The sequence below is a fragment of the Patagioenas fasciata genome, chromosome 27 (assembly GCF_037038585.1).
Source record: "Patagioenas fasciata isolate bPatFas1 chromosome 27, bPatFas1.hap1, whole genome shotgun sequence".
Classification (NCBI taxonomy): Eukaryota; Metazoa; Chordata; class Aves; order Columbiformes; family Columbidae; genus Patagioenas; species Patagioenas fasciata.
In genome coordinates this window covers 6,167,509-6,192,721 of record NC_092546.1, presented here as the reverse complement: position 1 = coordinate 6,192,721, position 25,213 = coordinate 6,167,509, and the positions used below count along the sequence as shown (strand labels likewise).

At 45.3% G+C, this 25,213-nt stretch overlaps 1 protein-coding gene across 11 annotated transcripts in view; it reads left to right on the top strand.

Moving 5' to 3' along the window:
* Positions 1 to 25,213, top strand: part of MYO9B (myosin IXB) — a 39,461-nt gene that overhangs the window by 10,077 nt on the left and 4,171 nt on the right. For 6 of the 11 annotated variants that reach the window (XM_065858021.2, XM_065858023.2, XM_065858019.2 and 3 more), the window contains exons 3-34: positions 4,295 to 4,389; positions 5,951 to 6,013; positions 6,139 to 6,238; positions 6,378 to 6,478; positions 6,700 to 6,829; positions 7,566 to 7,655; positions 7,863 to 7,979; positions 8,248 to 8,382; positions 9,782 to 9,903; positions 10,486 to 10,627; positions 10,893 to 11,088; positions 11,654 to 11,729; positions 12,136 to 12,225; positions 13,218 to 13,328; positions 14,899 to 14,938; positions 15,425 to 15,547; positions 15,989 to 16,069; positions 16,252 to 16,362; positions 16,883 to 17,005; positions 17,278 to 17,427; positions 18,048 to 18,214; positions 18,606 to 19,565; positions 20,083 to 20,149; positions 20,386 to 20,516; positions 21,054 to 21,211; positions 21,345 to 21,535; positions 21,991 to 22,089; positions 22,551 to 22,727; positions 23,203 to 23,244; positions 23,377 to 23,488; positions 23,663 to 23,733; positions 24,851 to 25,043. In XM_065858021.2, coding sequence (XP_065714093.1) covers positions 4,295 to 4,389; positions 5,951 to 6,013; positions 6,139 to 6,238; positions 6,378 to 6,478; positions 6,700 to 6,829; positions 7,566 to 7,655; positions 7,863 to 7,979; positions 8,248 to 8,382; positions 9,782 to 9,903; positions 10,486 to 10,627; positions 10,893 to 11,088; positions 11,654 to 11,729; positions 12,136 to 12,225; positions 13,218 to 13,328; positions 14,899 to 14,938; positions 15,425 to 15,547; positions 15,989 to 16,069; positions 16,252 to 16,362; positions 16,883 to 17,005; positions 17,278 to 17,427; positions 18,048 to 18,214; positions 18,606 to 19,565; positions 20,083 to 20,149; positions 20,386 to 20,516; positions 21,054 to 21,211; positions 21,345 to 21,535; positions 21,991 to 22,089; positions 22,551 to 22,727; positions 23,203 to 23,244; positions 23,377 to 23,488; positions 23,663 to 23,733; positions 24,851 to 25,043 — 4,564 coding nt within the window. The remainder of the gene's footprint in view (positions 1 to 4,294; positions 4,390 to 5,950; positions 6,014 to 6,138; positions 6,239 to 6,377; positions 6,479 to 6,699; positions 6,830 to 7,565; positions 7,656 to 7,862; positions 7,980 to 8,247; positions 8,383 to 9,781; positions 9,904 to 10,485; positions 10,628 to 10,892; positions 11,089 to 11,653; positions 11,730 to 12,135; positions 12,226 to 13,217; positions 13,329 to 14,898; positions 14,939 to 15,424; positions 15,548 to 15,988; positions 16,070 to 16,251; positions 16,363 to 16,882; positions 17,006 to 17,277; positions 17,428 to 18,047; positions 18,215 to 18,605; positions 19,566 to 20,082; positions 20,150 to 20,385; positions 20,517 to 21,053; positions 21,212 to 21,344; positions 21,536 to 21,990; positions 22,090 to 22,550; positions 22,728 to 23,202; positions 23,245 to 23,376; positions 23,489 to 23,662; positions 23,734 to 24,850; positions 25,044 to 25,213) is intronic. The other 5 variants (XM_065858026.2, XM_065858024.2, XM_065858029.2 and 2 more) reach the window with 3 other exon arrangements.

Below are 25,213 nucleotides of genomic sequence, written 5' to 3'. Positions count from 1 at the left end.
GAAGTCAAAGTGATGACAAACTATTCTGTTCGAGTTGGTCACTTCTAAATCCAACTGCGGTGACTCATTTGGGTTTTTTCTTAAGGGAACTAAAGTCGTACGAGGGAATTTTTCTGCAATGGATGTTTCGGGGGATTTCTTTGCATGAACGGTTTTTAGTGTGCCTGGACTAGTTGAGAATGGCCTGTTTAATTTTGAAATTTTATTTTGAGTCCTCATGAAAGCTGAAAATGTGCTCTTAACTGAAGTCTGTTTCCCCGACTCTAATGGTGTAGAAGTTGGTTGCATTTTGGCTCAGAGCTTCCCCTTTTTAGTGACCTCTTATGCTTCTGACACCCAAGTAAAACGTGTGTTTAGAGACTGAACTTTTGTAAAAGTTCAAGGAGCAGTTGGGCAATGTGGACATCCATCAGTCCATGGGTCCGGATGGGATGCACCCGCGGGTGCTGAGGGAGCTGGCTGAGGTCATTGCTGGACCGCTCTCCATCATCTTTGCCAAGTCTTGGGAAACGGGAGAGGTGCCTGAGGACTGGAGGAAAGCAAATGGCACTGCAGCCTTCAAAAAGGGCAAGGAGGAGGACCCGGGGAACCATAGACCAGTCAATGTCACCTCCACCCCTGGGAAACTGATGGAGCGGCTTCTCCTTGGTGCCATCTCAAGGCACATCAGGGATACATAAAGAAAGAATCCCAGAATGTCAGAGATTGGAAGGGATTAATTAATTAATTAATATTGACAGCACAGTCAGGGCAGGGGGATGAGATTTTCTAGCACCCAGCATATTAAAAAGCTTGTTCAATATCATTGTAGAAAGTAAACTTTCGTGCTTGACAGTTCTATGGAAAACAGAGTAAAGCAGTTTACTGTCAGCTCTGTTTTCTTTATTCCAGTCCCATTGTGCTTGTGGTTTTGGTGTAAGCTGGACTGAAGCTGAGTGGTGCTGCAGCTCTGGTTTTCATTTGATTTGCCCTAGAAGTCTGCATATATATTTAGTGGGTGTAGTCTGTTCTATTTAAGGGAAAGTAGTTGTTTTGAGGCTATTATCTGCGTGTGTTTGTTTTAAGAATCACAATCAGAGGAGGAATGGAACTTCCTTTTTCCATTTGGTTGGATGTTCCTGGGTTTCTTTGGTAGAAATGTGCTGTTGTGTGCTTTTCCCTGCTGCACACACCTCCGGGGAGATCACCTTGTCCTTTATACAGCCTTATCGTGTGGGCTGCTGGGCCTCCCCAGGACTTCGGAAAACGTCCCGAGTTGCAAAACTGTCCTGAATGTTGCAACGCTGGCGTTAATGAGTGGAGATTTTGCAGCATGTTTGTTATGACCACTACGAAACCGAGTTCAGCTCTCAAGTCCTCGTTTCCTCCTCCAGGGTGTGTGATTTGAGTCTTCAGAGTCATTTGGCACACGAAAGGACAGGTCTGTGCAGCGATGGCTCTGCCGGGGGGTGCAGTGGTTTGCGTAGAAGATTTGGGCAATTCTTACAAAAGAATTCAATGTGATGTTCAGTTGTGCTCCTGAGGTAGGCGGTAGATCTGTGTGGTTTGGGGTTGTCTTCTTACAGCAAATAAAAGATTTGGCTTTTTTTCCCCCTAATACTTGTAAAGCTGTCAGTGTCGTGGGAGTTTGGAGCAGCAGGCTCCAGTTCATCCTCTGGCATTCCGAGGTAAGAGGACGGGTTGGATGAGTTTCCTGCCGGCCTTGGGCTATTTTTGACTCGCTCTCTTTATGTAGCTACTGTTCTGCACTGGAGAGGGTTCCGTGTGGTTGTTCCTTTTCATCTTTCTCCTCATGGACTGGTCAGGGAAAACATTTAATGGGTTTGGTTATAGAAATGATGATTTCTCTTTAACTGAGATTGTCTCTTGTCCCCTCACACCTTCCGAATTGATTTTGTGAAGCAAAGGGAAGACAAACTAGGGTGATATTTCAGTTGAATTTGAGCTGCGTATGGAGTAGCTGGCTAGAACCGTCTGTGAAGGCTGCTTGCCATGCAGAGCAGTGGCTGGATAACAAGGGAACTTAATTCTTACCTGTAATCTGTTTTTTTGTAGGGTAAAGCTACAGCAGATGGAAGATACCTAACTACCAAATAGCAAGATAGTTAACATTTCAAGTTTTTGCACCGTTCTGATTTTAGGTGGGAATGTCACTTACACAGTTAATTCGTCCAAGTGTATTGAAGGACGTGGTAGCAGTGATTAGCGTTTAATATTGAAAATTCCCCACCCAGAATGTCAGGGGGCTTGGAATACTCTTTAAAAAGTTGTAGATGTTAAAGACTCTTCTGAGAAAACCATTCAGTACATGAAAACTTTCCTAAAAACTGATAATGTTAAATCAGCTTTTAAGAATTTGCTGTATGCTTTGACTAAATACCAGACACATGAGGTCATAAGAGCCTTTAGTTTTAAACTGTATTCATTGCTTACATGAGTAATCAGTGAGAGAAGTTCTTCAGGAAGCCTGGGCTATGGGATTTCTTAACTCCCTAATGCCAAAAATATTTCTGGTTAAAAAGCCATGTGGCAAATGTAGCTACACTGTGTTTCTTGAATCAAGTAAACTGATGGTTAACTGGGGGCTTAAATTAAAGAACTTTTTAGAGAAGAAGTTTTTCCAGAATCAATTTGCAAGTCCAAATTGTTCACCCCAAGGGCTTCCGGCCGAGTTGGCCGGTGTTGCACAGAGAGGAAGATGTTTGGGATTTATGAAGCAGACAACTTGCTGTGCTGACCCTTCTGGGCTCCCACTTAGGTGTTGGTGTTTGGAAGGAGTTGACCTGGATTCCCTGCAGCCATTAACATGCATGTGTATGCAAAACGAGCTCTAAGAAAATACATTTGGGTGATAACTTGGACACAAATCCTCTTTTCAGAAACCCATTGACTTTTCTGAAGTTACAGCAGAAAATCACCCAGTAGGTTCTCACCCATCTTCCTTTAGGTCAGAAATAGCAGCTCTCTGGAGAATGATGGGGATTCTCCCAGTTGATGAGAAGTTTCTTGGACTCTGAGTGCTCGGCTGCTGACAGAGAAATCTGCTTGTAAGAGAACTCGGAGAGCCTGTTCTGGAAACAGTGATCCAGGAGAGAGGAGGAACCAGAGGGAGAGCAGAATTTCAATATACAGACAGCATGACTGTTGTGGAAACCGTTCTCCCCTGGGATCTACACCATACCTGGGCCGTTTGATCTGTAACCAGTTCAGTTCTGGTTGTGTGCAGTATTCACGTGTCCATCGCTCTCCGGGTGTGTGGAGGAAGAGGGTGGCACTTGTGTGAAATCATTCCACGAACGTTCTATATTAGGGGAGGCGGATTTCCTAGGGGAGGCCCTCGTTGCTTGGAGCTCCGAGAGGAAACGTCTGCGGCGGGAGGCGCTGGTGACCGTTGGCACCGCGCCGTGGGCTGTGCCAAACAGCTGCGTTTTGCGCAGGGTTTCTTCTGAGGGTGCTGGGTGCCTCCTGCATGCGTTAAGGATGAGAAATTTCTCCTGACTTGAGAAGACAATAGTTAAGAGTTGATAAAATTCAAGATATTCCCAATAACTAAGTCTACTGTACTTCTAGATGTAGTAAGTTATCTTTATAGCTCTAAAGCGTGGCGAGCGCCGAGGATATTTTGTGTTACGTGTGTACTAGCAACTATCAGAGGGCTTATGATGCAGGCGGAAGAGTTGAAGATGCACAGTCAGGATTTGTGCCATTCCTGCTGTTTCCCCTCTCCTACCACCTCTTGGTAAACCCCGTTTGTCCGTGTTGGCAGCCGAGTTCGCTGCCCAGTGGCTGTGACCCGGCTCTGTAAACCAAAGGTTTTCTGTTTGTCTTTTTCCTGTTCCTTGAATACACAATTTGCAAATTCACGGGCTAACTTTATAAATAAGATCTTGATGTTCTGTTCTCATTTAAAGAAAAACTGTGCTCATTGTGAAATGTTGGAGTGGGAGCAATACATTGGGGAACAGACATAGTTTGCAGCTTTTCCATGGGAGAGGCAATTCCATGATAATTGTGCTGTCCTACCTAATATCCTTGCTAAGGTCATAATTGTTAATGAGTGAGGCTGATTTGCCCTCCAAAATATTAGTGCATGGGACAAATAATAAGTATATTTAGTTCTGTGAGGACCAGAGGAGGCTTCTTCAGTTGCCATTTGCTGTCTGTGCTGCCACCCCGTCGTGTTCGGAGTTCACCTGCGAGCTGATGGGCCTGAACAGTGAGCAGAAGAGCTTGGGAAGCTCTGTGGTGGCGTGTTTAGTTTAATTGAAAATTAACCTATGTTGCTTTATTACAGGCATTTGGAAATGCAAAAACAGCACATAACAATAACTCCAGTCGCTTTGGAAAATTTATTCAAGTCAACTATTTAGAGAACGGTGTTGTCCGAGGGTAAGTACGGTCTGAGGTGCCTCTGGGGTTGATCTCTGTGCTTGTAGGGGTTGGTGAAGGCTCTGTTGTACGCAGAATTCTGCCTTGTTGAGACTCTGCTCCTGTGAGAACATCTGAGCTCTGCAGAATAACCAGGAGATACGTGACATTCTTACCCTGCTGTACAACCAGATCAGGTTAAGAATTTGACCGTTGCTGCATCTTGTACCTTCACGCTAAACAAAGGATTTTCTCATAACGCTGTTGTCCTCGCCCTTTTGCTATTAAAACCAGAAGATGTGAATTTTTAAGAGGCGATGGAGAGAAGTGAAATAGATATGAGGAAGCCATTTTAGATGCTGTAATATTATATTACACCAGTGTGCGCAGCATGGGGAATAAGCAGGAGGAGCCAGAAACCTGTGTTAGGGCAGGAGATTATGACCTGGTGGCAATTCCAGAGACATGGTGGGACAGCACACGACTGGAATGTGCTCATGGGTGGCTGTGTCCTGGTCAGGCCAGACAGGCCAGCCAGACATGGTGGTGGAGTTGGTCTTTACGTGAGAGAGCAACTACAATGTATTGAGTATTGTCCAGACACGGCTGAGGAGCGAGCGGAGAGTCTGTGGGTGCAAGTGAAGGGGCAGGCTGGCAAGGGTGATATGCAGCTTAAATTTTTAATCTTGTGTCTACGCAAATTGCAGCAGTCGCACGTTGTCAGGATGGGCCTGTGCTGGTGCAGGCGCGATGCTGCGACCCGGCGCTGGTGCAGAGTTCTGCCCCGTACCACCAGCAGAATCTTGCTGCACTGTGGAGCACCCCTAACAACCCTGACTTTGTTCTCTTTCCTTTGGATCATCGTCGTGTTTGCACTTCAACGTGAACAGCGGGGAACTCTGTCCCACCTGTGCTTGGAGTGTTCTGCACACAACTGGTGTCTTTGCAGATCGTGGCGCACCGGCTCACGAGGTTGCTGCCGTTTGAATGTGCTTGTTTTGTCTTCAGCATGAGAGAAAGCCGCTCAAACTTTGGCCTCGTTCGTTATATCCTACGTCAAGGAATTTATATAATTATGTAGGAGATTTTGTCAAAATGTAGGGGGTTTTCTGGCTGGCTACGTTCTGGTTTTGGCTGCTGTATATATTGTCATAAATTTCAGCAAATTTTTCGGATTGGCAATCGGGCGGTTGCCCGATATATTTTGGGGCTCCTGTAGGCTGTGCATTCCTTGTCAGATAACTGTTAATCTCGGGGTAGAGAACACATTGTTAGTGCTCTGCAGACCTTGTTTCTGCTTAGAGTTCTTCATCAGCACTTTTCTAGCTTCATCTCCCTCTTTCCAGTTATGTCTACCACAACCAAGCACTGAACGCAGGTGTTTTGGGGGCATTTCTCTTTGCTCCAGTTACAATATAGTGCACGCTGAAATTTTTGGTCCGGGTGTAAGACGGTGACTACGCTATTCTGTATGCTTTAGCGCAGGTTTGTTATTGGAACTCTCTTGGCAGTTGCTGGCTGATGTTTTGTGGCAGCTTCTCTTTTGCCCTCATGGTTTTTTTCCCGTTTTGCGTCTCTTCAGGGCTGTTGTCGAGAAATACCTGCTTGAAAAATCTCGGCTGGTTTCTCAAGAGAAAGATGAAAGGTAAGAGATGAATATAGCCTACTAACACAGTTATAGTAGTGCAAGAGTTTAAAAGCATCTCAAGTATATAGAATAAAAGAAAAATCATTATATTTTCATGAAAGAGAAATACGTTGACTTTGTAGGAACTACCACGTCTTTTATTATTTGCTACTTGGGGTCAACGAGGAAGAGCGTAAAGAATTTCACCTCAAGCAACCTGAAGATTATTTCTACCTCAATCAGGTAATCTAGGACCAGGATTTACAAATGTGTCAGATGTGTTGTCTGGCTTGTGTTAAAAGAAAGCAGAAGAGATTACACTTGTTTTCTTGTGATGTTTGTGCTTTGTTCTTTGCCTTTAATTATGGGTGGCTCTCCACAGCATAACTTGAAAATTGAAGATGGGGAAGATTTGCGCCATGACTTCGAAAGGTTAAAACAAGCCATGGAGATGGTTGGCTTCCTTTCAGCAACAAAAAAACAGTGAGTAGAACCCTTGAAGCTCTTGTTACTGATAGCTGGTTAATGTTCTTGAAGTGCAATAAACCGTGGATGTGTGGGGATCACGTTTAGTTGAATGGGAAGCAAGGAGAGCGTAGCATTTGAGGCCTATGGACAAGTTGTTGAAGCAGAATTAAGTCCGCTAGCCTGTTACAATGAACTCATAAGAAAAATTCTTCTAAAGTTCCATTTTTCTTCCGTAGGATTTTTTCAATACTCTCAGCTATTCTTTATTTGGGCAACATCACGTACAAGAAGAAAGCAACAGGTCGTGAAGAAGGGTTGGAAGTGGGACCTCCCGAAGTGCTGGACATTCTTTCCCAGCTTTTGAAAGTAGAGTATTGCTCTTCAGCTCTGTTTGATCGTATTGTCACGGGTGAGAGTGAGGGGGCAGGCTGGCAGGGGTGAGACTGCTGTGGGCGTCTATTACAGGCCACCAGATCAGGGTGAGGAGGTTGATGAGGCCTCTACAGACAGCTGAGAGCAGCCTCACAGACACAGGCCCTGGTTGTGCTGCGGCATTTGAACTCCCCTGATGTTTGCTGGAAGGACGACTCGGCCGGGCAGCCCCAGTGCAGGAGGCTCCTGCTCCATGGGGGGGTTGCACTGGATGAGCTTTCCAGGTCCCTTCCAACCCCTGACACTCTGGGATTCTGTGATTCTGCTTCCGCATTTTACTTGAATATCTTGTTGCCTCATTTGCTGTATCTAGATCCACAGCATTTATCTTGTGAGAGGCAAAATGGATGAAATCAGTGCAATTATTTGGGTTAGAGATGGAATCTAGCCCATAGCGTGGAAGTGGAATTTGTTTAGTCAGTAATCATAGAGCCAAGCAGGAGTTAATTTGTTGGATTTGTGTTCTTGGCCACCACAAGGAAACATCTGAGTGCATCTAAGCTGAGAATAATTTAAAGAAGTTGAGGACTAAAGAGTTTGAGTTGTAAAGCTATTGATAAAATGTCGCTGTTGTGGAAGAACTTACATTTCTCTGAGGAAGCTGCTGTTGCCATCGGGTCACTCATTGGCGAGTTTGGGGGTGACAATAACTCTTGTTCTTGTTTTGAAGGTGAAACGAGAAATTCTGGTAGAAGTGCTAACAAAAAGAAAAACTGTGACTGCCAATGATAAGCTTATTTTGCCATATAGTCTCAATGAGGTGAGTAAAAGAACACTAGCAGTGTCATTTTAAATGCTTAAACTTGCTCTCCAGGCTACAAAAGGCTAATACGGCACGCTTTCACGGTTAGAAGTTAGCGCTAAAGGAAAATCGTAGTTTTATTGATCTCGGCTGGGATTGCAACCTTTGGGTGACACTGGTCTGGAATAGAAACGCTCTTTTTAAACCAAGTTGTTTCGTCTCCAGGCAATAACAGCTCGTGATTCGATGGCCAAGTCCTTATACAGTGCCCTGTTTGATTGGATTGTGCTGCGAATTAATCATGCGCTCCTTAATAAGAAGGACATGGAGGAATCTGTTACAGTAAGTTTCTCACAAAGATGGGTCCCTGTAGCCAGCTGTGTATTCGGAGCTCTCGGAGAATCCTGTAGATGACGTGGTCAGGTATCTGGGACGGGTTTTGATTCTTCTGAAGTCCGTGGTAAATTTCTTGATAGCACTTAATTATCTCTGTTTTCACAATAGACAAAACCATTAAATATTAAAAATGTCTTAGTGAAACCACAGTGCTTTTTGTGCTGTGAAGTCACTATGACAGGTTGCTTAACTGCATTTCCACATCTTCTTTCAGTGTTTGTCCATTGGTGTACTTGATATTTTTGGATTTGAAGACTTCGAAACCAACAGCTTTGAACAGTTCTGTATAAATTATGCAAATGAGCAGCTTCAGTATTATTTCAATCAGCATATTTTCAAATTGGAACAGGTAAGAAATGAGAGTTGCTGAAACAAAAGGTTTTTATCAAGTGCTGATACGCTATGCAAACTCAGCCGCTATTCTGCCAAAGCCCATGGCTGACTTGAGTATATTGCCCGGAGTCTGAGTTGTGGATGTGTGGTCTCCCCAGGGCAGGGCAGAGGGGCAGCAGAACCTCTCTGACCTACTGACCACCCCTTCGAACCCACCCCAGGTACCATTGCCGCGTGTGGTATTTCATCAACAGTATGGAAAGAACTCTAAACCAGCATTTTAAAGAAAAGAAAATTACCAAATCTACAACTTTTGTATGTAAACATAGTGCTGATGTCCCTGTTCTGTAACTTGTGAGGGAAGGCCAGCCAGGCTAACTAGAGTAAATAGTTACATTGTTTTCTTTTTTCTAATGCCATTTTTCCAAATAAGCTTAATCCTGGAATGACCCATTTCCTGTGTCTCTGCGGCATGAGGGCCCTCGGGGGGATCTCTATATCTTTTTAAAGAAAGGCGGTTTTGTGTGTGGAAAATGGCGTTGCACTCTGTGCTGTGGCGAGCACACTGAGCACTCTGTCGCTGGGCAGACTGAATTCTACCTATTCAAAAATAATCCTTTTCTTGTCGTCATCAAGAACAGTGAGAGGTGCCCTTTGTTAAACATAACTTTTTTGTTAAATTCCTGTGCAATATCTTTTTTTACATTAGCAACTTAGCATCGCTGGGCTTATTTCTCCCGTAGGCATTTACAGCGTTAAGGAAAACTGATTTTTTGGTTCCATATTTCAATGGGCAGCTTGGCCTGTGGAGCGTTCGCATTGTCATTTCAGCAGAAGAGCTTTGTGTTCTCAAAGAGCGCTCCACGTTCTCTGAACCGAATGATACACATTGCTTCCTGAGGGAGGTTCTGCTCTTGATTTGTGGGGCTTAACTGCCTGTCCTGAAACTTCTGCTATTTTGTTTGACAATGGGATTTGGAAATTCTGTGACTTAATGCTAAATATTTGTCGCTTTTTCATAATACAAGAACTATGGAAGAGAAAAATAGACTTAAATTCCTACAGTAAATGTTTCCCTAGGATTTTAATGACGTGGATGTCCTGTCTAACCCCAGGTTTACAGACTGTCAGGGGATGGGAAGGCACAGCAAAACATTCTTTTGCCTGTTCTGGTTTTTAAATAGATTTACCCCAAGCATCCGCTGTTGGATGACTTGTCTAGATAGACCTCTGATCTGCCCCAGTATGCCTGCTGTTCTGGTCTTATTTAGATACCTCTTATTTTTGTTTCTGCCGCCTGTACTAACAAACTGAACTTGCCGTAGCTGTTCAAGGCTATTTTTTAAGTGCTTAGACCGCAGGACATGAAAGATCAGGGCACTGTACTGATGAGGGGCTTTTCTTGAGCTACACAGGAGGAATACAAGAGTGAAGGCATCACTTGGCACAATATTGACTACACTGATAATGTGGCCTGCATTCACTTAATCAGCAAGAAGCCCACTGGCCTCTTCTATCTTCTGGATGAAGAAAGCAAGTAAGCGACAAACATCTTGTGGAACAAAGTGTGTGGCAGGGAGGAGGGAAGGACTGTGGGAGGGGACAGACATGCGGCACTTGGCCGAGGAGAGGGATGGTGTGGGAAGCAAAGGGTCGCCTTGAATGATAATCTACCCTTGAGTTTGCTCCCAATGACTCCAGTGTGGTGCTGATATAAATCAACGCTAAAATCGAACGTTGGCTTAAGCACGCTTGAAAACTTCGACTTCTGTATTTTACCATGCAATTACAATTAAGGTAAAATGCATGTATGTAAGTCTTTGGAACATCAAGTAGCAAATGTGTTACATCGTTAATGTGGTGCTAATTAAGGTGAAGTGGGAGGAAGCACTGACGTACGCTGGAAACCTCAGAATATTCTTCTACTTGTGAGTTTGGTCCAGAAATTAAGCCCAGCTCTAGGGTTCAAAGCAGTGTGTAAGTCTGGCATAGTGTAGAGGTCTCAGACAATAAAATACTTTCAGCCAGGATCAGTAGGCTCTGTAGTCTGTGGCCTTTGCACCTCAGTGAATGTACCATATTTGAAAGACAGCTGACCGCTTTTGTTTTGTATTCCTAGCTTTCCACATGCCACCAACCAGACTCTACTTGCAAAATTCAAACAGCAGCACGAAGACAACAAGTTCTTTGTTGGAACGCCGGTGATGGAGCCTGCTTTTATTATTCGACACTTTGCTGGGAAAGTTAAATACCAGATAAAAGTAGGTGATAGATCTGATGGCCACAAAAAAGAAGAAATTCTTACCTTTCTGATAGTTTTGTCAGAGTGTGGAAAATGTGCTGGGAATGGGCTGGGTCAGTTGTGTCCTCAGATGTAGGGTTTTTTGGTGGTGGTCTAGACTTGAGGATAATGCCTCCTATAGTTAGAATTATGTAGAATAACGAATCATTCTGAATAGTGATTACCACCTTGAGTCAAGATGCAGCGTTCTTGAGAGCTCGTGGTTCGATGTTCCTGTTTTGCAGGATTTCAGAGAGAAAAATATGGATTACATGAGGCCAGATATCGTCGCTTTGCTCCGAAGTAGCGACAGCGCTTACGTGCGGGAGCTGATCGGGATGGACCCCGTGGCCGTGTTCCGCTGGGCCGTGCTGCGCGCGGCCATTCGCGCCATGGCTGTCTTTGCAGAGGCTGGGCGCCAGAGAGCTCAGAAGACCGCAGGTATGGTGTGAAACACCAGGAACGCTTTCAAACACCGGGCAGTTGCTTTGTGCTTGGTGACAGAACCGGTTTACGGCAAAACCGTATTGTCCAGGCGTGGTCTTGCTTTGGTACTACTTGTGAAAATGGCTCAATGTTCGCGCACCAAAGACGCTGTCGCTGTTTTACTGGAGACAATTCGGATGTGCTCCTCCAATAAGTGCACTGTTTCCAGCAGGCTGGCCAGATTTGAAGTAGTATTTGTAAAAGCTGGGCAAAACATTTCTAGTTCTACTGTGCACACTCATCACTGGTCTTGATCTTCTCAGAGCTCCCTGAAGTTTCAAATGAATATTCAGGATTAAATACTAATTCTGAAAAGCTTTTCCGAGCAGCTGCAATTTGTTATCTGGCAGTTGGGAGTTTGAGAAACAAAGTGCTCTGGCTTGATAACTGAAGTACTAGACACAAACTCCAGGGCCTTGGATGGGCATTTTGCTTGTTATACTCAGTGTTTTGTGGTTGTTCTTAATGTGTTATGCTCATGTCTTTGTCAGAATTCAACCTGTTGATTATTTCACAACAGGAGTGGTACGTCAAGGACCCAGAGTTCCTCTTGGAGAACTCCAGAGATCAAATACACCAGTAGAAAAAGTTTATCGGTGAGAAACGCATATTTAACCCATGTCAGGGAAAAGTCTGAGTCACATTTTCATATATCAAGTGTCAACTAGGTCTTTCCATAGCAAGTTTTATTTCTTCTGTCTTGTTTTGTTTGGCCCTTTTTAATATTATCAAAACAATAGCTTATTTTCGGCAAGACCCGGTACTACCAAATGTCAGTGACTGCCTCGCTTCACTTACCCCTGACTTTCTGGCCTCTCTGTCTGTCCTTTGTTGCTGTGTGTTCCTCTGCAACCAGCCCGTGTCCCTGGGGGATTTCTAGGAGCCCTCATGTTTTTTGCAGCCCCATGACATGATTAGGAGGCAGGACAAGCCCTATAGAGCTGCCTCCACGCGTTTACCTTTCGATGGGTCATTCAGGTTTTATACGTGTTCCTTTTGCAGCTGCTCAGTGCTTGATTTCTCATTTGATTGTTCTGAGGATTTCGATATAAATGCTTTTGAAGACATCATTTCTTTTTATGAAAACAAGAAGTAAGTAGCACTAGGCTGGCGCTTAGAGGCCAGGGAGGCACACGCCTGGACAGATTGACCTTCTGAGCGTGCTCTGTGTAAAAGTGACGCACACACGAAGCAGTGACTTCTGCTTCGTCATGATTACTTCATCACAGACAGTCTCTGTCACCTCTGACAGCTCAGAACTAGAGATACAATTGGGCTGAAAGGATTGGTCACGGCACAACGCATTTATTTCCTTGCCATATCTTAAACCAAAGTCTCGATGTTCAAAAATGTTCAGAGGTACCAAGGGGAGGAAGCAACTGTCTGTAATGATGTTGCTGCCTCAGCGAGCGGCTCAGGGTGGCGACAGCACCTGACAGCCAGAAGTGATTCTTACGCTTCTGTTATTTTTGGTTTGTGCCTCTCTGGAGAGTAAAGCAGGTAAGTGCTGTGCAGACACACTTCACAAGCACGGTGCATGCTGAAAGTAACGGAGTCTGCCACAAATTAGGGACCATCCCAGGCTTACTTGGAAAAGCTAAGCATGTGAATAAATTTGAAATGGAAATGAAAAACAAAATGCCATCAAACATTCCTGTGATGAGTAGTTTTTAACTTTTCCGGCAGTCAAATCTCTATATAAAACCATTTACTGCTTGATTATAAAGAAGCTTACGTTATCTGAAAAGGCTATTTAGCTTAAAATGTTCCTTGTGTATTAAGTACATTCTGCTAAATTTCTGTTTTCTGAGTTGGTGGCTCAAGAATTTACACAAAAAGGCAAAATTAGAGAATAAGTTTAGTATGAGACCCTGGTAATTAAATTTGAGGGCACTAACAGAATAGAGAGTGCTGATCTGCCATCAGAATCATTCATGCTTAGGAAGAAGTAGCCTGGGATTGACCTGCTGCTGTTTGGCGCACACTTGGTGATGGGATCTCTGGGGTTTCAACTCCTTTCCCCCCCCACCGTCTCCTGGCTGTGTATCCGTTTGCCATCTCTGTTTTGCTGTGACTCATTTTAGAGACATGCATGAACAAATCATCGCAAGTATCAAAGGACTTCCCTGGCAGGGTGGGGATCCCTGCAAGCTGCTTCGGTCACTCAGTCGACTCCAACACCGCTCCCACTTCATGTGAGTTCTGGTGCTCGAGGTATTGCTTTGAAAGTGCAGCAACAACCAAGCAGTTACTCCAGTCCGTTGAAAAGATACTTGCACCACGCTTGTCTTCTGCAAAAAAAAGCTAAATAAGACAAGAATAAAATAAGTCCTTCTAAAAAAATATAAAGGCTTTGAGAGCACTTTATCGCTTCATTGTATTAGCGGCAAGCCAAACCTACTTTTCATGTAAACTTGCTTTAAAACCCAAGTGTGTAGTATGGGCTTGTTGCAAAACATTTGACAATGAAATTGCTCACAAGCTATGATTAATGGTTTCCTGAAACCCAGGATGCCGATGCTGTGTATATTCCTGGGTTAAGTCTCTTTACGTGTGTACACCTATAGATGTGTAAGAAAATCATTCTGGTCCCTGATGTTTCTGGAAGGACTGCTCGGTTCCTCCAGGGCCTTGACGAGAACTTTGTGATGCAAAGGGTGGAGGAGCCGACCAGGAGAGGTGCCCTGCTGGGCCTCATCCTCACTGACAAGGAGGGGCTGGGTGAAGCGGTAAAGGTTGGGGGCTGCCTTGGCTGCAGCGACCGTGAGATGGTGGAGCTGAGGATCTGCAGTGACAGGAGCAGGACAGCAAGCAGAATTGCAGCCCTGGACTTCAGCAGGGCAAACTTTGGCCTTTTCAGGCAGTTGCTGGGGGAAATCCCATGGGCAAGGCTGCTCCAAGGTAAAGGGGCCCAAGATAGTTGTTTGGTGTTCAGGGGCTGTTTCTAGCGGGCACAAGATCAGAGCATCCCACACGTAGGAAGCCAAGGAAGGGAGCCAGGAGACCTGCGTGGTTAAACAGGGAACTGCTGGGTGTGCTCAAGTGGAAGAGGAGAGTTTATAGATCATGGAAGGAGAGGCTGGCCACTTGGGGAGAACATCAGGCTGTTGTTGGAGGGTGTAGGGATATATAATAAATAAACGTGAAGTGAGCGGCGTGGAGCCGGAAGGTGCCTCACGTTATGGAGTTCACAGGTTCACGGTGTGGGGTGTGAACTCCAGGCTGTTCCTGCCAGCCTGGGGTTTGCTGTGGGGCGAGGGCTGTGCCCAGGGCTGTGTGGTGTGGGGTGATCTCAGACCCATCAGTTCCCGAGCAGGATGCTGGCCGTGGGTTGTCCTTCTGTGAGCAGTTGAGGGCTTTCCCAGCAGTTCTGGTGCAGCGATAACTTCTGCGTTTCGATGCGATAGTGCCTGAGTATCGTGATAAGAATTCAGTGGCTGTTGAGTTGGCCAAACAGCAAAGCTTCCACAAGAGCACTCTAGGCAACAGTGTGGTTTTTAATAGCTTTACCTTTAGAGAAAACGTTTCACTTGTGAAAGCTTCCAATACCTACAGAATTAATTTAAAAATGAGATCCTGTCACGAAGCAGTTTGCATCTCTGGCATCGGTCACTTGTGAGAGATGTGCACGAACACACCCGCTGCTCCTGTGCTGATTTCCTGCTGTCCTTATCTTGCCTCAGGAATTGCACCAAATTATTGCTTGCTGAAATCACCAAAAATTGTGTGTGTTTTTTTCTTAAATGATCTTTAATGTTTTAACAGGAAAAGTAGAGGTACCAAGCAGAAGCAGATCATTCCCAAGGTAAGCTTATTCAGTGAATTTAGTTTTCTTTTGTTTGTTTCTTTCACTTTGAACTTTCATTTTGATTGGTAGAACTCATTTCAGAAAATATTGTTTCAAAGTGTAGGGAAGTTGTATCCTTTAACCTCCAGAACTTCCTTTTTGACAATCTAAAAGGTAAGTGATTGTTCGCCTTTGTAAGGAGAGCTGAACAGGAAAAAATGGTGGATTGGTATCTGTTTAACTGGACTGAAGATGCCGTTTCTAATCAAGGCAAACAGTGTGTACGTCATTCACCTCGTTCACCTTACGCTCTTGGGACGGGACAACGTAAAAGTCTCGCTCTTAAGAAGATTCTTTTGTCCAAAATAGAAGCAGTCAGGAAGTGTAGCGTCGTTTAACGTGGAACTCTAGGCAGTCGATTTGGTTTCTTCCTCACTTTGATGCAGATGGAAATATTTCCCCTTCAGTTAAGAGACTTTGTTGATTATGAAAACTTTCTTGTAGAACTTGCTGGATTCCAAGTCTCTGAAGCTCATCATGAGCATGACCCTGCATGACCGAACCACGAAATCCCTCCTGCACCTACACAAGAAGAAGAAACCCCCCAGCATCAGCGCGCAGTTCCAGGTGGGTGCACCCTGACCTCGTGGGAACAGACCTTCTTGGTCTGGTCTAGGCTGAGCTTGCTTGAAAAACAAGCTGGTTTTTATTCCTCGGATTCGTTTAAAGCAGGGTTGTTACTTGATTAAGATTAGACCGCGTTTAGAGATCACTGTTATGCTATGAAATGTTAGTTTGCTTGTACGATCAGCCTCATCCTTACATGCGGATGGAGCGCTATTGTAACATCATATGTAAACCCCGCTTCTCGTTATCTTGAGAAAAGGGAAAACCATTACAAGGATCCGCTGTGCAATATGGGAGAAGCTCCATGTTGGATGAAATAGGATTGTATAGCAACCACACACATGGAAGAACCTGATTTCTGAGGAAGAAGCTGTACTGCTGCCAAATGCAAAACGAGGATATCTGAAGGCAAAGTAAACGGTTCTGCCTATTTCGTTTCAGACTTCACTTAGCAAGTTACTGGAGACCCTGGGTAAAGCTGAGCCCTTCTTCATCCGCTGCATCCGCTCCAACGCCGAGAAGGTAACAGAGCCGAGTGCTGAGGATCTCGCTCTCCCAGCCCTGTGATCTCTTGGATTTGTTCACTGTCATTCTGTACAGAAGTGAAGGGCAACCAGGGTCCAAAACCAGAATGTGCTTTTTCTGCTGGACAGAAATAGGACTCTTCAGGCACTCACGAGCTGTTCACTGCTGATCTTTTTCAGAAAGAGATGCTTTTTGATGAAAACTTGGTGCTTCAACAGTTAAGATACACTGGCATGCTAGAAACTGTGCGGATCAGAAGATCTGGCTACAGTGCCAAATATACATTCCAGGTACGTGGAAGTGGATTACGCGTTCAGAAATAGCTGCGCTTTTTGGAAAAGCACTCATTGCCTTGGAGTCCTTCGTGTCTCTCTTTGTATGAAGCTCATGACCACTTGGAATGAACTGTGAAAATTGACGGTAGTTTTGACAGAGGTGACATGGTGTAGTATAAACTGTTGTGAGAGTCATCTACTAGTAAATTGTTCACTTGTTGCGTGGAGGAGAAGCATTCCGAGGATTGTGCTGCAGGTACGAGCACCAGTGCTGACGCTGCTGTCTCCGTATGTGACCTGGTTGTCTAGAAAACACTCTATGTGTAGCTTTATAGATCACATAGAGGTGATCTTTACTGTTAGAGGTTGAGTGAAGACTGTGTTTTACAAAGTAGGAAAAAATAGCTCGATTTGGAGTGAGAAATAGGTACTTTCAAACCCTTGTAACACAGCTTAATTTGAGAAATCCAGTTAAAATATCTGAACTTGCAAATTGCCTTCTAACCTTGATCTCTTGCTGCCTTTGCTTTTGCAGGAATTCATAGACCAATTTCAGGTGTTACTGCCCAAAAATGCCAAAGCCTCGAAGGAAGACATTTGTGTTTATTTGCATAAACTAAAACTGGATGAGAACTACTATCAAATAGGAACGACCAAGGTCTGTGAAACTTTCCGTAAGCCACTAAGAAATACTGATGTACACTGCAAAATTGAGGGCAGTTCATTTACACCTTACTCTTTTCTGCGTTTTGTATTTAAATTAGCAGGTTTTAGCTCTTGTCAATGTTGACACAGGTGTCAGTAGTTGCCTCATTGGTTTTTTGTCAGCTGGTGAGGTTTGGTTCAGTTGTAAGTGTTGCTATGCTCATCTTTTAGCTCATGGAGATATTATTGATGAACTTATTGATGATCTTCTCTTTAACTGAGCAGGTCTTTATGAAAGAGGCTGAACGGCAGGTGCTACAGGATACACTACACAAAGAAGTGATCAGGAAAATCATCCTCCTTCAGAGCTGGCTCAGGATGGTTTTAGAACGGAGGCGCTTCCTCAGGACACGGCAGGCAGCCATCGCTTTACAGGTATCGTCAAGAACCGCCGGTCTCGTCTTCCTAAAACCAAACAAGGCTGGTTTGGAAGTAGTTTTGAGGTTTTGCCGTATCTTCCATTGTAGCTGTTCATATTGCAAACAGCTGCAAAAAATGTTGGTTCTTAAATATGGTGACTTTACATTCATATAAAGGAGACTAGAAATCTTTGTAGTGGGATTTGTTGCTCCCTGAATCCAGAATTTAGTGATAAGTTAACCATGGATATCGGGCAGATTCCACAGAATCCCAGAATGTCAGGGCTTGGAAGGGACCTGGAAAGCTCATCCAGTCTTCTTTTTTAAAGACCAAATCCTGTTGGTTTTAATTTTGATGCTGCTTGGCCGAACCGATAGCATCACATCTTCCAAAATGAATTCTGAGTTACTGCAGCTTCTTTTAATAAGACCTTTGGGTTACTGAACGCTTGCTGACAGATCAGGTTGCATGGAAGTGAGACAGTTTGCTTTTCATTGCTGTCTGAAACTGTTTATACAAAAAGACACAGGTGTAGCTGCACAAACTGTGAATCCATTTTGTATGATGTAGTCAGCTCAAAGAACGCTCCCCACTGCGAAGTCCCCCCTCTCTTATTGTAGAATCTCCCCTCTTAGGCTTGCTGGCGTTCCCGCTGCGTTAGGATGGCGCTGCAGAGGAACAACGCTGCCGTCGAGATTCAGTCGGCGTGGCGAAGGCACAGGGAGCGCAAACGCTACCTCGAGCGGAGGAGGAGGATTTGTCTCCTGCAAGCCATGATCAGAGGGCATCTCCAGCGCAAGAGGTGAGGGAAGAGCAGCCATATGATATCAAAACATGCATTTTAACCACTTGGCTTCATGGCTTCACTTGCCAGGCTCAGCTTCTGTGTGATATGTTGACTTAGTAAGCCACTTAAAGATCGTTATTGCCACGTGAGACTGCAGCTGGTATCAAATGGCTGCTGGTGTGTGGAGAGTGATTGAGCACTTAGTGCTGGTGCGTTATTCAGCTGGGCCACACCGGTGTGTGCCAGGTTGAGGAAGCAGCCGTCCCTGTGGCCATACTGGGATTGGGAGTGTATTTGCACTTTGTGGCCGTACTGCCATTTAACCTGCTGCATTTAAACAGTTGGGTACATTTCTTGACTGCTGTGCGTTAAACGTTTGTGTTTTCGTCTTACAAATTCTTAACAGGTTTCAGAAAATGGTCATGGAAAAGCGGAAAGCTGAAGAAAAACAGAGAGAAATGCAGGAAGGTCAAGACAGAGGGAATGATGGGGGCCAGGATGAGCTCAGTGAGGCAGCCACAGCTCCGCTGCCTGTGGAACACAAGTCAGGGCTGGATGAAGCTGTCGGGGACAGAAACGAGGCTCCAAATGAGGAAGCTGAGAACACGAGCTCATGTGAAAACGCCGCGTTTCCCCAGAAGAATGTGACAGAGGCTTCGGAGAAAGTAGCAAACAACCGAGAGAAACGCGAATCTCGCCGGCAGAGGGGGCTGGAACACAACGAGTTACAGAACAAGCACGTCCTGTTTTCCTTCAAAGGACCATGTTTGCCGTGCCACGAGGAACAAACCTCTTCTGAAGAGGCTCTGGAAACTGTTCCAGGGCTAGAGAAGTCCACAGAACAAGATACTGTCCCCCAAGAAAGCAACCAGGGAGGGCAAAGTCCCAGTGAAGAAAAAGCTCTTTCAGACACCCCAGCGTCAAGCGAGACAAAAGAAAGCGGCTCTATTCCTGAGCAAGCACCTGGATCAGAAGGGGAGAACGTAGATGAGGAGGCAGTTGGTGGAATGAAAACACAAGGGAATCAAAATAACCAGATAAAAGGCAGCCAAAGCTTCACCTGCCCTGAAAGGGCGACGAATCTTGCACTGAATCTCCATCACACGCTGTCTGCTGCTGGGAGCCTTCAAAATTCAGCTGAATGCTGGGCAGAGAAAAACAAGCGTCTTGTTCAGAAGACAACCAAAGATCTGGATAGTCCCACTTCTTCCCAGATCCAGAGATACGTGGATGACCCAGGGAAACTGAAGTACAAGAGAGAGAAGTGGAAAGGGAAGAGACAGGCCGATGCTGGCCAGAACGAGATGCTGAGCCAGTCCCTGGACGAAAGGATGCGAGCGGATAAGTCTCCTCAGGATCAGCTGGAGTAAGGGCAGCTTCCGACTTATTTTGACTTTTTTCACAAAACAGGTATCTGTAATATTTAAAAATAGATGGAGGGCTCCTGGGAGAAAATAGAGCTGCGAACAACCGCTGCTTTCTCTTGGCTGCCAGTCCCCGGTCTTGCTGTTGAATTGGGGTCGAATGTTTTCAGAAGCGAACAAAAGATACAGAGCCTGCCGCCCTGGATTAAAATGGAGAGTCGGGGCTTCAGTTAAAGTAGCGGCTGGAGTTTATTTTCATGTCTCGTTTGACCATTGAAAACAAGATGTTCTTGGCCTGCAGTTTGCAAGCATCATCCTTCTGATATGGCAGGAAATCTGGCGTACCCAGTTTTTTACTTCTCCAGTACATTTTGCGTTCAAAAGGGAGTTGCGGGAGATGATCAGGATTCTCTCGCAGATGTAACATTGTTATGTGGGGTATTTAAAAAGTGGTAAATACTGAGAGGCTACAGACTTCTAGAAAATACATATTCTGAAACTAATCTTGTAACATTGCAGGAAGAAGGGGAGTTCGTCTTCGTTAAGTGATCTCTCAGCACTGGCCCAGTCTCTTGCCATGAATCAGGTACTGGTGCAAATCATTAGCAAATACTGTACAATTTGAAAAGTTAATTTTTAATAAATGGACCCTTAATCAAAACATTAAATATATTTGGATCATATGTTAGTAAGCTAATATCTATTGAATAAAGTGTTACGTCCTCAAGTAAACATTTTTCCACCATTCTAGTTTTTAAAACCATTTAAAGAATCTATTTCACTTAATATTTAGTTATTTTGACTGCTCCTCCTCTGCTGCAGCAATCACCAGATACGATAGAAGAAGAAAAAGGCAGCAAGAAATATCCCGTGCAAAAGAAGCCCGGTGACCTCTTACCTACCTCAGATGCAGTGGTTTCCACGCAGTCAGCAAGTCAGCAAATAGACACCAAGTGCGTATCCCGCGTGTGCCTGACCTGCCTTGAGAGAACGAAAAGAAAAGGGGGGGAGATCTTCCACTGGTGCATAACACTTGTCTTTCTAGTGGTTCTTTTAACTGAAGAACCACCATCCAGGCTCAGATCAAAGATCCGTGTAGTGCATGGTCATCCAGACTGAGAAATAGGACACCACGAGAACAATTTAAGAACCCAGCAAGCGTATAATAATGTGATGCCATTGCCTTCCCTGCTCCTCCAGCTTTGACTCCCTGAGCCAGAGAGGTGTCCTGGGTCTGTGATGTGTTGTCTCCGTGTATGTTCAAGGTGGTTAGTGCTCTAATCTAGCAGATACAGGAGCGTCCAGAAGTGTGTTCAGACTGTCCTGCCTTTTCCCTGCTGCTCAGCTGTTCTGCAGGCTGGGCCCTAGGGATGTGTGTGCGGTGGGGGTTAATCCCGTCCTGGGTGCAGCTGGACTGTTAGAAGAGCCTCTTGTCCTGGAGCCAACTTCCATTACTCATCTGGCAAACTTGCATCTGCTTTTATGTTCAGGTCTGCTTTTAAAAGTCCTTTGCGTAGACTTTTGGGGAAAAAGCCGGATAAGAAGGTTCCAAGGGAGAGTCCCGATGTGATTGATGAAGGAGACGGCCTCTCCCTTGTGTCTTGTATTCTCTTTCCAGAACCAGGAGGAAGCCAGAAGGTTTCAGAAAGTGAGTTTCTTTGACTTAATCCCCAGCTTACTAATAACCATCTTTTCCGTAAAGTTTTGCATGGCTCCTGAGGAAATAAATGCTGTGAAACTCTGTCATCCTGCTTTAATATCCAAACTAATTGCTTTTGCAGCTTCTTCTGGCCAGCAAAGTCGCCTCCAGGCAGGGGAGCGCCCTGCGAAAGAGAGCGGCAAAGCAAAGAAGAACCGGACCATAAAGATCAGCAAGATCTCGAGCGTGTCTCAGAACTGGAGAGCTTCCATGGTCCGGGAGATCGCCAACGCCAACGAGCTGAAACACCTTGATGAGTTCCTCCTAAACAAGGTAAAAGGCACTACGGTAGAATTCAGGTGTACGTTCACTGTTTGTGTGGAGTTTTAGAGACTGCTTTTCTGGGTGCGAGTTTGTGATGATTTAAAGCCAAGGGGAATTGATTTGGTAGCTCAATCAAATTAGGTCTGTATTAAGATGCTTCCTATTCCTTCCTTTATGTCTGTGAGTCCATTGTATTCTATTTAATCCTGGTGGCATTTGTGTTAGCTCAACCTTTGTTCAGAGCAGCAAAAGTATTTATAAAAAAGAAGCATGAGTTGTAAGGGAATCGAGTTCTTTAGAGCCTACCTACCTGACTCCTATTTTTGTACCATCACAATGCATTAAGAAGTGTTATTTTAAGTAACTGGCGTGGTCATAGGTGACTAAGCCCAGCAACTGAAGCTCAACACTGCTTGGATGGCCTTGTTTTAGTGAAATTTGATGCAGATGTGTTTCCCCTCTAGATCAACGACTTACGCTCCCAGAAGTCTGGTGTTGAATGCTTGTTTTTTGAAGCCACAGAGAAGTTTAGAGGAAACATCAAGACCATGTACTCTGCTCCTGTAAGTAGTGAGTTGGTAGGTGATGAATGAATCGTCTGCAGTTGAAACGCTTGGCCTACAGCTCTTTAACCAAGCAATTCTCAGCTTAAATTCACAGCTGATTGTTAGACTTAAAAGAGAACGTTCTCCAGTTCCACTGTAGTCTCAAGCAGGCTGGTTTGTTTCCCGTTTCTCATTCACTCAGCCATAACGTATTTTTAGAAATGGATGGATTTTGCTGTCTTCAGCCTCTTCACGGTGCTGTGTTCAAACACCAGGGAGGAGCCGACAGCTTTTCCAGCCTCCTGACACGGCCCTTCCCCAGTGTAATGGGAACTGTGCTCGTTTGTGTTGTCAAGTGCTGCTCTTGCATTGCGAGCACTCTTTCTCACCTCTGAACTTAAACACGTAACAATACAAAACTGTCTCAACGTTATCTGGAAATAATATCTTCTGAATGATATTTTTTTTTCTTTCTCTAGAATGGGCAAATCCACGTTGGCTACAAAGATCTGGTGGAAAATTACCAGCTTCTAGTTACAAATCTGGCCAAAAAAAGGGAAGAGAAAGAAGTCAAGCTGGTTTTGAATCTCTTCCAGTCCCTTCTGGATGAATTCATCAGAGGATATACGAAAAAAGAGGAATCTGAGCAGCCCAAGGTATAGAACACACTGACACTGGCTGATGGGCTGACTGAACAATGTTACTCTTATAGGATAAGGAACCTGTGTTGCCTCAGAAACCTTTTCTATGGTGTTCTTCATTACGTGTGAAACGCTTTCCACATGTGAATCACGCATAGAACAAATTCCGAGTGCTGGTGCACCTTGTTGGAATTGCTCATTATTTAACTCGCTCTTAATATGTTCAGAATCGTAAAGTGTTTGTGCGTTTTCTTTGGTGAAAGCTTAGTTCTCCAAAGGCGTTGGAGACGGAACTGCTTTGTCCTCAGGCAGGGAGCACAGGGATTTTTAGGAGGTTGCCGGTGTGAGCTCAGACAACCCTGTACTGAGCTGAGGCTGCACTGTAGGGGCTTGAATGTCTGGAGGTGAAAGGGTTGGGGAAACTGAATAGGAAAAAAAGGGAATAGAATGTCTGAATGTCAAAGACTAACGCTGGTTCTGTGCTCTGCAGCAAACCAAAGCCCAGAAGAAGAAACGGAAACAAGACCGTGCAGTAAGTACTTTTCTTTTTGCAATAATCAAAGTTCACAGCTGCACTCACAGAACACGGAGAAAATGTTGGAAGAACTTGGTTTTCTACTGAACTTCTGTTTTATTTCATTTATTTCTTCCTTTCTCCTACCAGATTGAAGAACACAATGGCCACGTGTTCACCAACTACCAAGTGAGCATCCGGCAGTCGTGCGAGCACTGCTCGTCCTACATCTGGCCCATGGAGAAGGCCTGTCTGTGCAGCGGTGAGTGCAGTCGCCTCCTTCCCGCTCCGTTTACAACACGTGCAAGTCGCTTGTAACCTGGGCCGGGGTGGCTTAGTGAGTAGTACATGCGGGTTATGTAGTGAGTGAGTGAGACAAGATGCTCGGCGTCTTCGTGTGATTTGGAATGTTTGTAACAATTGCTTCTCTCTCTAGTTTGCAAGTTGACTTGTCACAAGAAATGCATGTCCAAGATACAGAGCAGCTGTACGTCCTGCGGAAAAAAGGTAAGAACTGTACATCTGGGCTGCAGTGCTGCGATACGAGTCGCGTACTAAATGCTGCTTTTTCTTGGCAGAAGTTCAAATCCCCCAGCACAACCAGGGCCTGTGTCTGTGAGGCTGCCCTCAGCTGTCTGTAGAGGCCTCATCAACCTCCTCACCCTGATCTGGTGGCCTAGAATAGATGCCCACAGCAGTATCACCCCTGCCAGCCTGCCCCTTCCCTTTCACCCACAGACTCTCAACTCACTCTTCAAGACCCAGGGCCTCAAACCTATTACGGGTGGCACCTGGGGAAGCAAAGCAGGTAGGGAGGGGGGTTGCCCACGCCCCGAACTGGAAGTCGCTTCCAACCCTCGTCATCTTTTCTGTCCCCGACCTCTGCCCAACAGCGACAGGCAGGGGCTGTCTCAGGGCTTCTCCCTCTGCCCGACAGGGCAAGGGGTTCGTCACCTTTTGGGGGGTGTCCCCTGGACCCTCTCTGAGTGGTGCCAGGGAGTGACTCCACCAGCCGGTTTCCTTTGCACACACCCTGATGGTCCTCAGCATCTCAATCTCCTCCTTAAGCTTTGCAACCATGTAGAGCAGACCTTGCACCTGCTCACAGCTCACCCAGGTGGGACGCTGCCATCGTCACCCGGCAGCAGCAGCGGGCTCTGGCACTCCCTGCAGCCGGAAACCTGAACCCACGGTTTGGGGCAGACTGTCTGAGTTGCTACAGTCAAATGAGGCAATTTGCTACAGGCAAATGAGCAGTGGACTGAATAAAAATAGCTGGAAAGTTGAAGTTTGCTTCTCTGCCTGTGTATAGTTGGAGCCAGGCCCTGCAGTCGCAGAAACAGAAAATTATTATAAAAGGTGAAACTCCAGCTAATTTGGGAACTTCTCCTTAAGAGTACGTGTGCTGTGTTAGACAAACTGTTGAAGAAATCCTCCCCTGTGTGCCCTAAAGTTTCTTCATTGCTGCACCTCCAAAAACCTACCTTATGATCCAAGGCTTGTAGCAAGCTAGAATAAAACACTCGGCTTTTGTTCTGGAAGCATAAGCTATTGCAGCATGAAACAATGGAATTTTCTCGCTTGGGACCTGGTTTTCATCGTGCTTGGCCTGTTTCAATTCCAGAACGAACAGGACGCAGAACCACGTCATTTTGGGGTGTGTGTGAGTTCCCTGACCAGTGAGAGAAATTCGGTGCCCGTTGTCCTGGAGAAGCTGCTGGAGTACGTGGAGATGCACGGGCTCTACACCGAGGGCATTTACAGGAAGTCGGGGTCAGCAAATCGAATGAAGGAGCTGAAACAGTTGCTGCAAGCAGGTCAGGCAATGTTGTGCACCCTTGTGTGACACCAGTTTTCCTCGCAATTCTCTTCCGTCTGGAAGTGTCTGCCACTCTGGAGTGTTTTAAAAACAGCTGTTTGGCGGCCGTGTGGGCTCTGTTGTTTTTGTTGGCTGGAAAAAGCTCCTCAGTACATAAAGTGACTATCA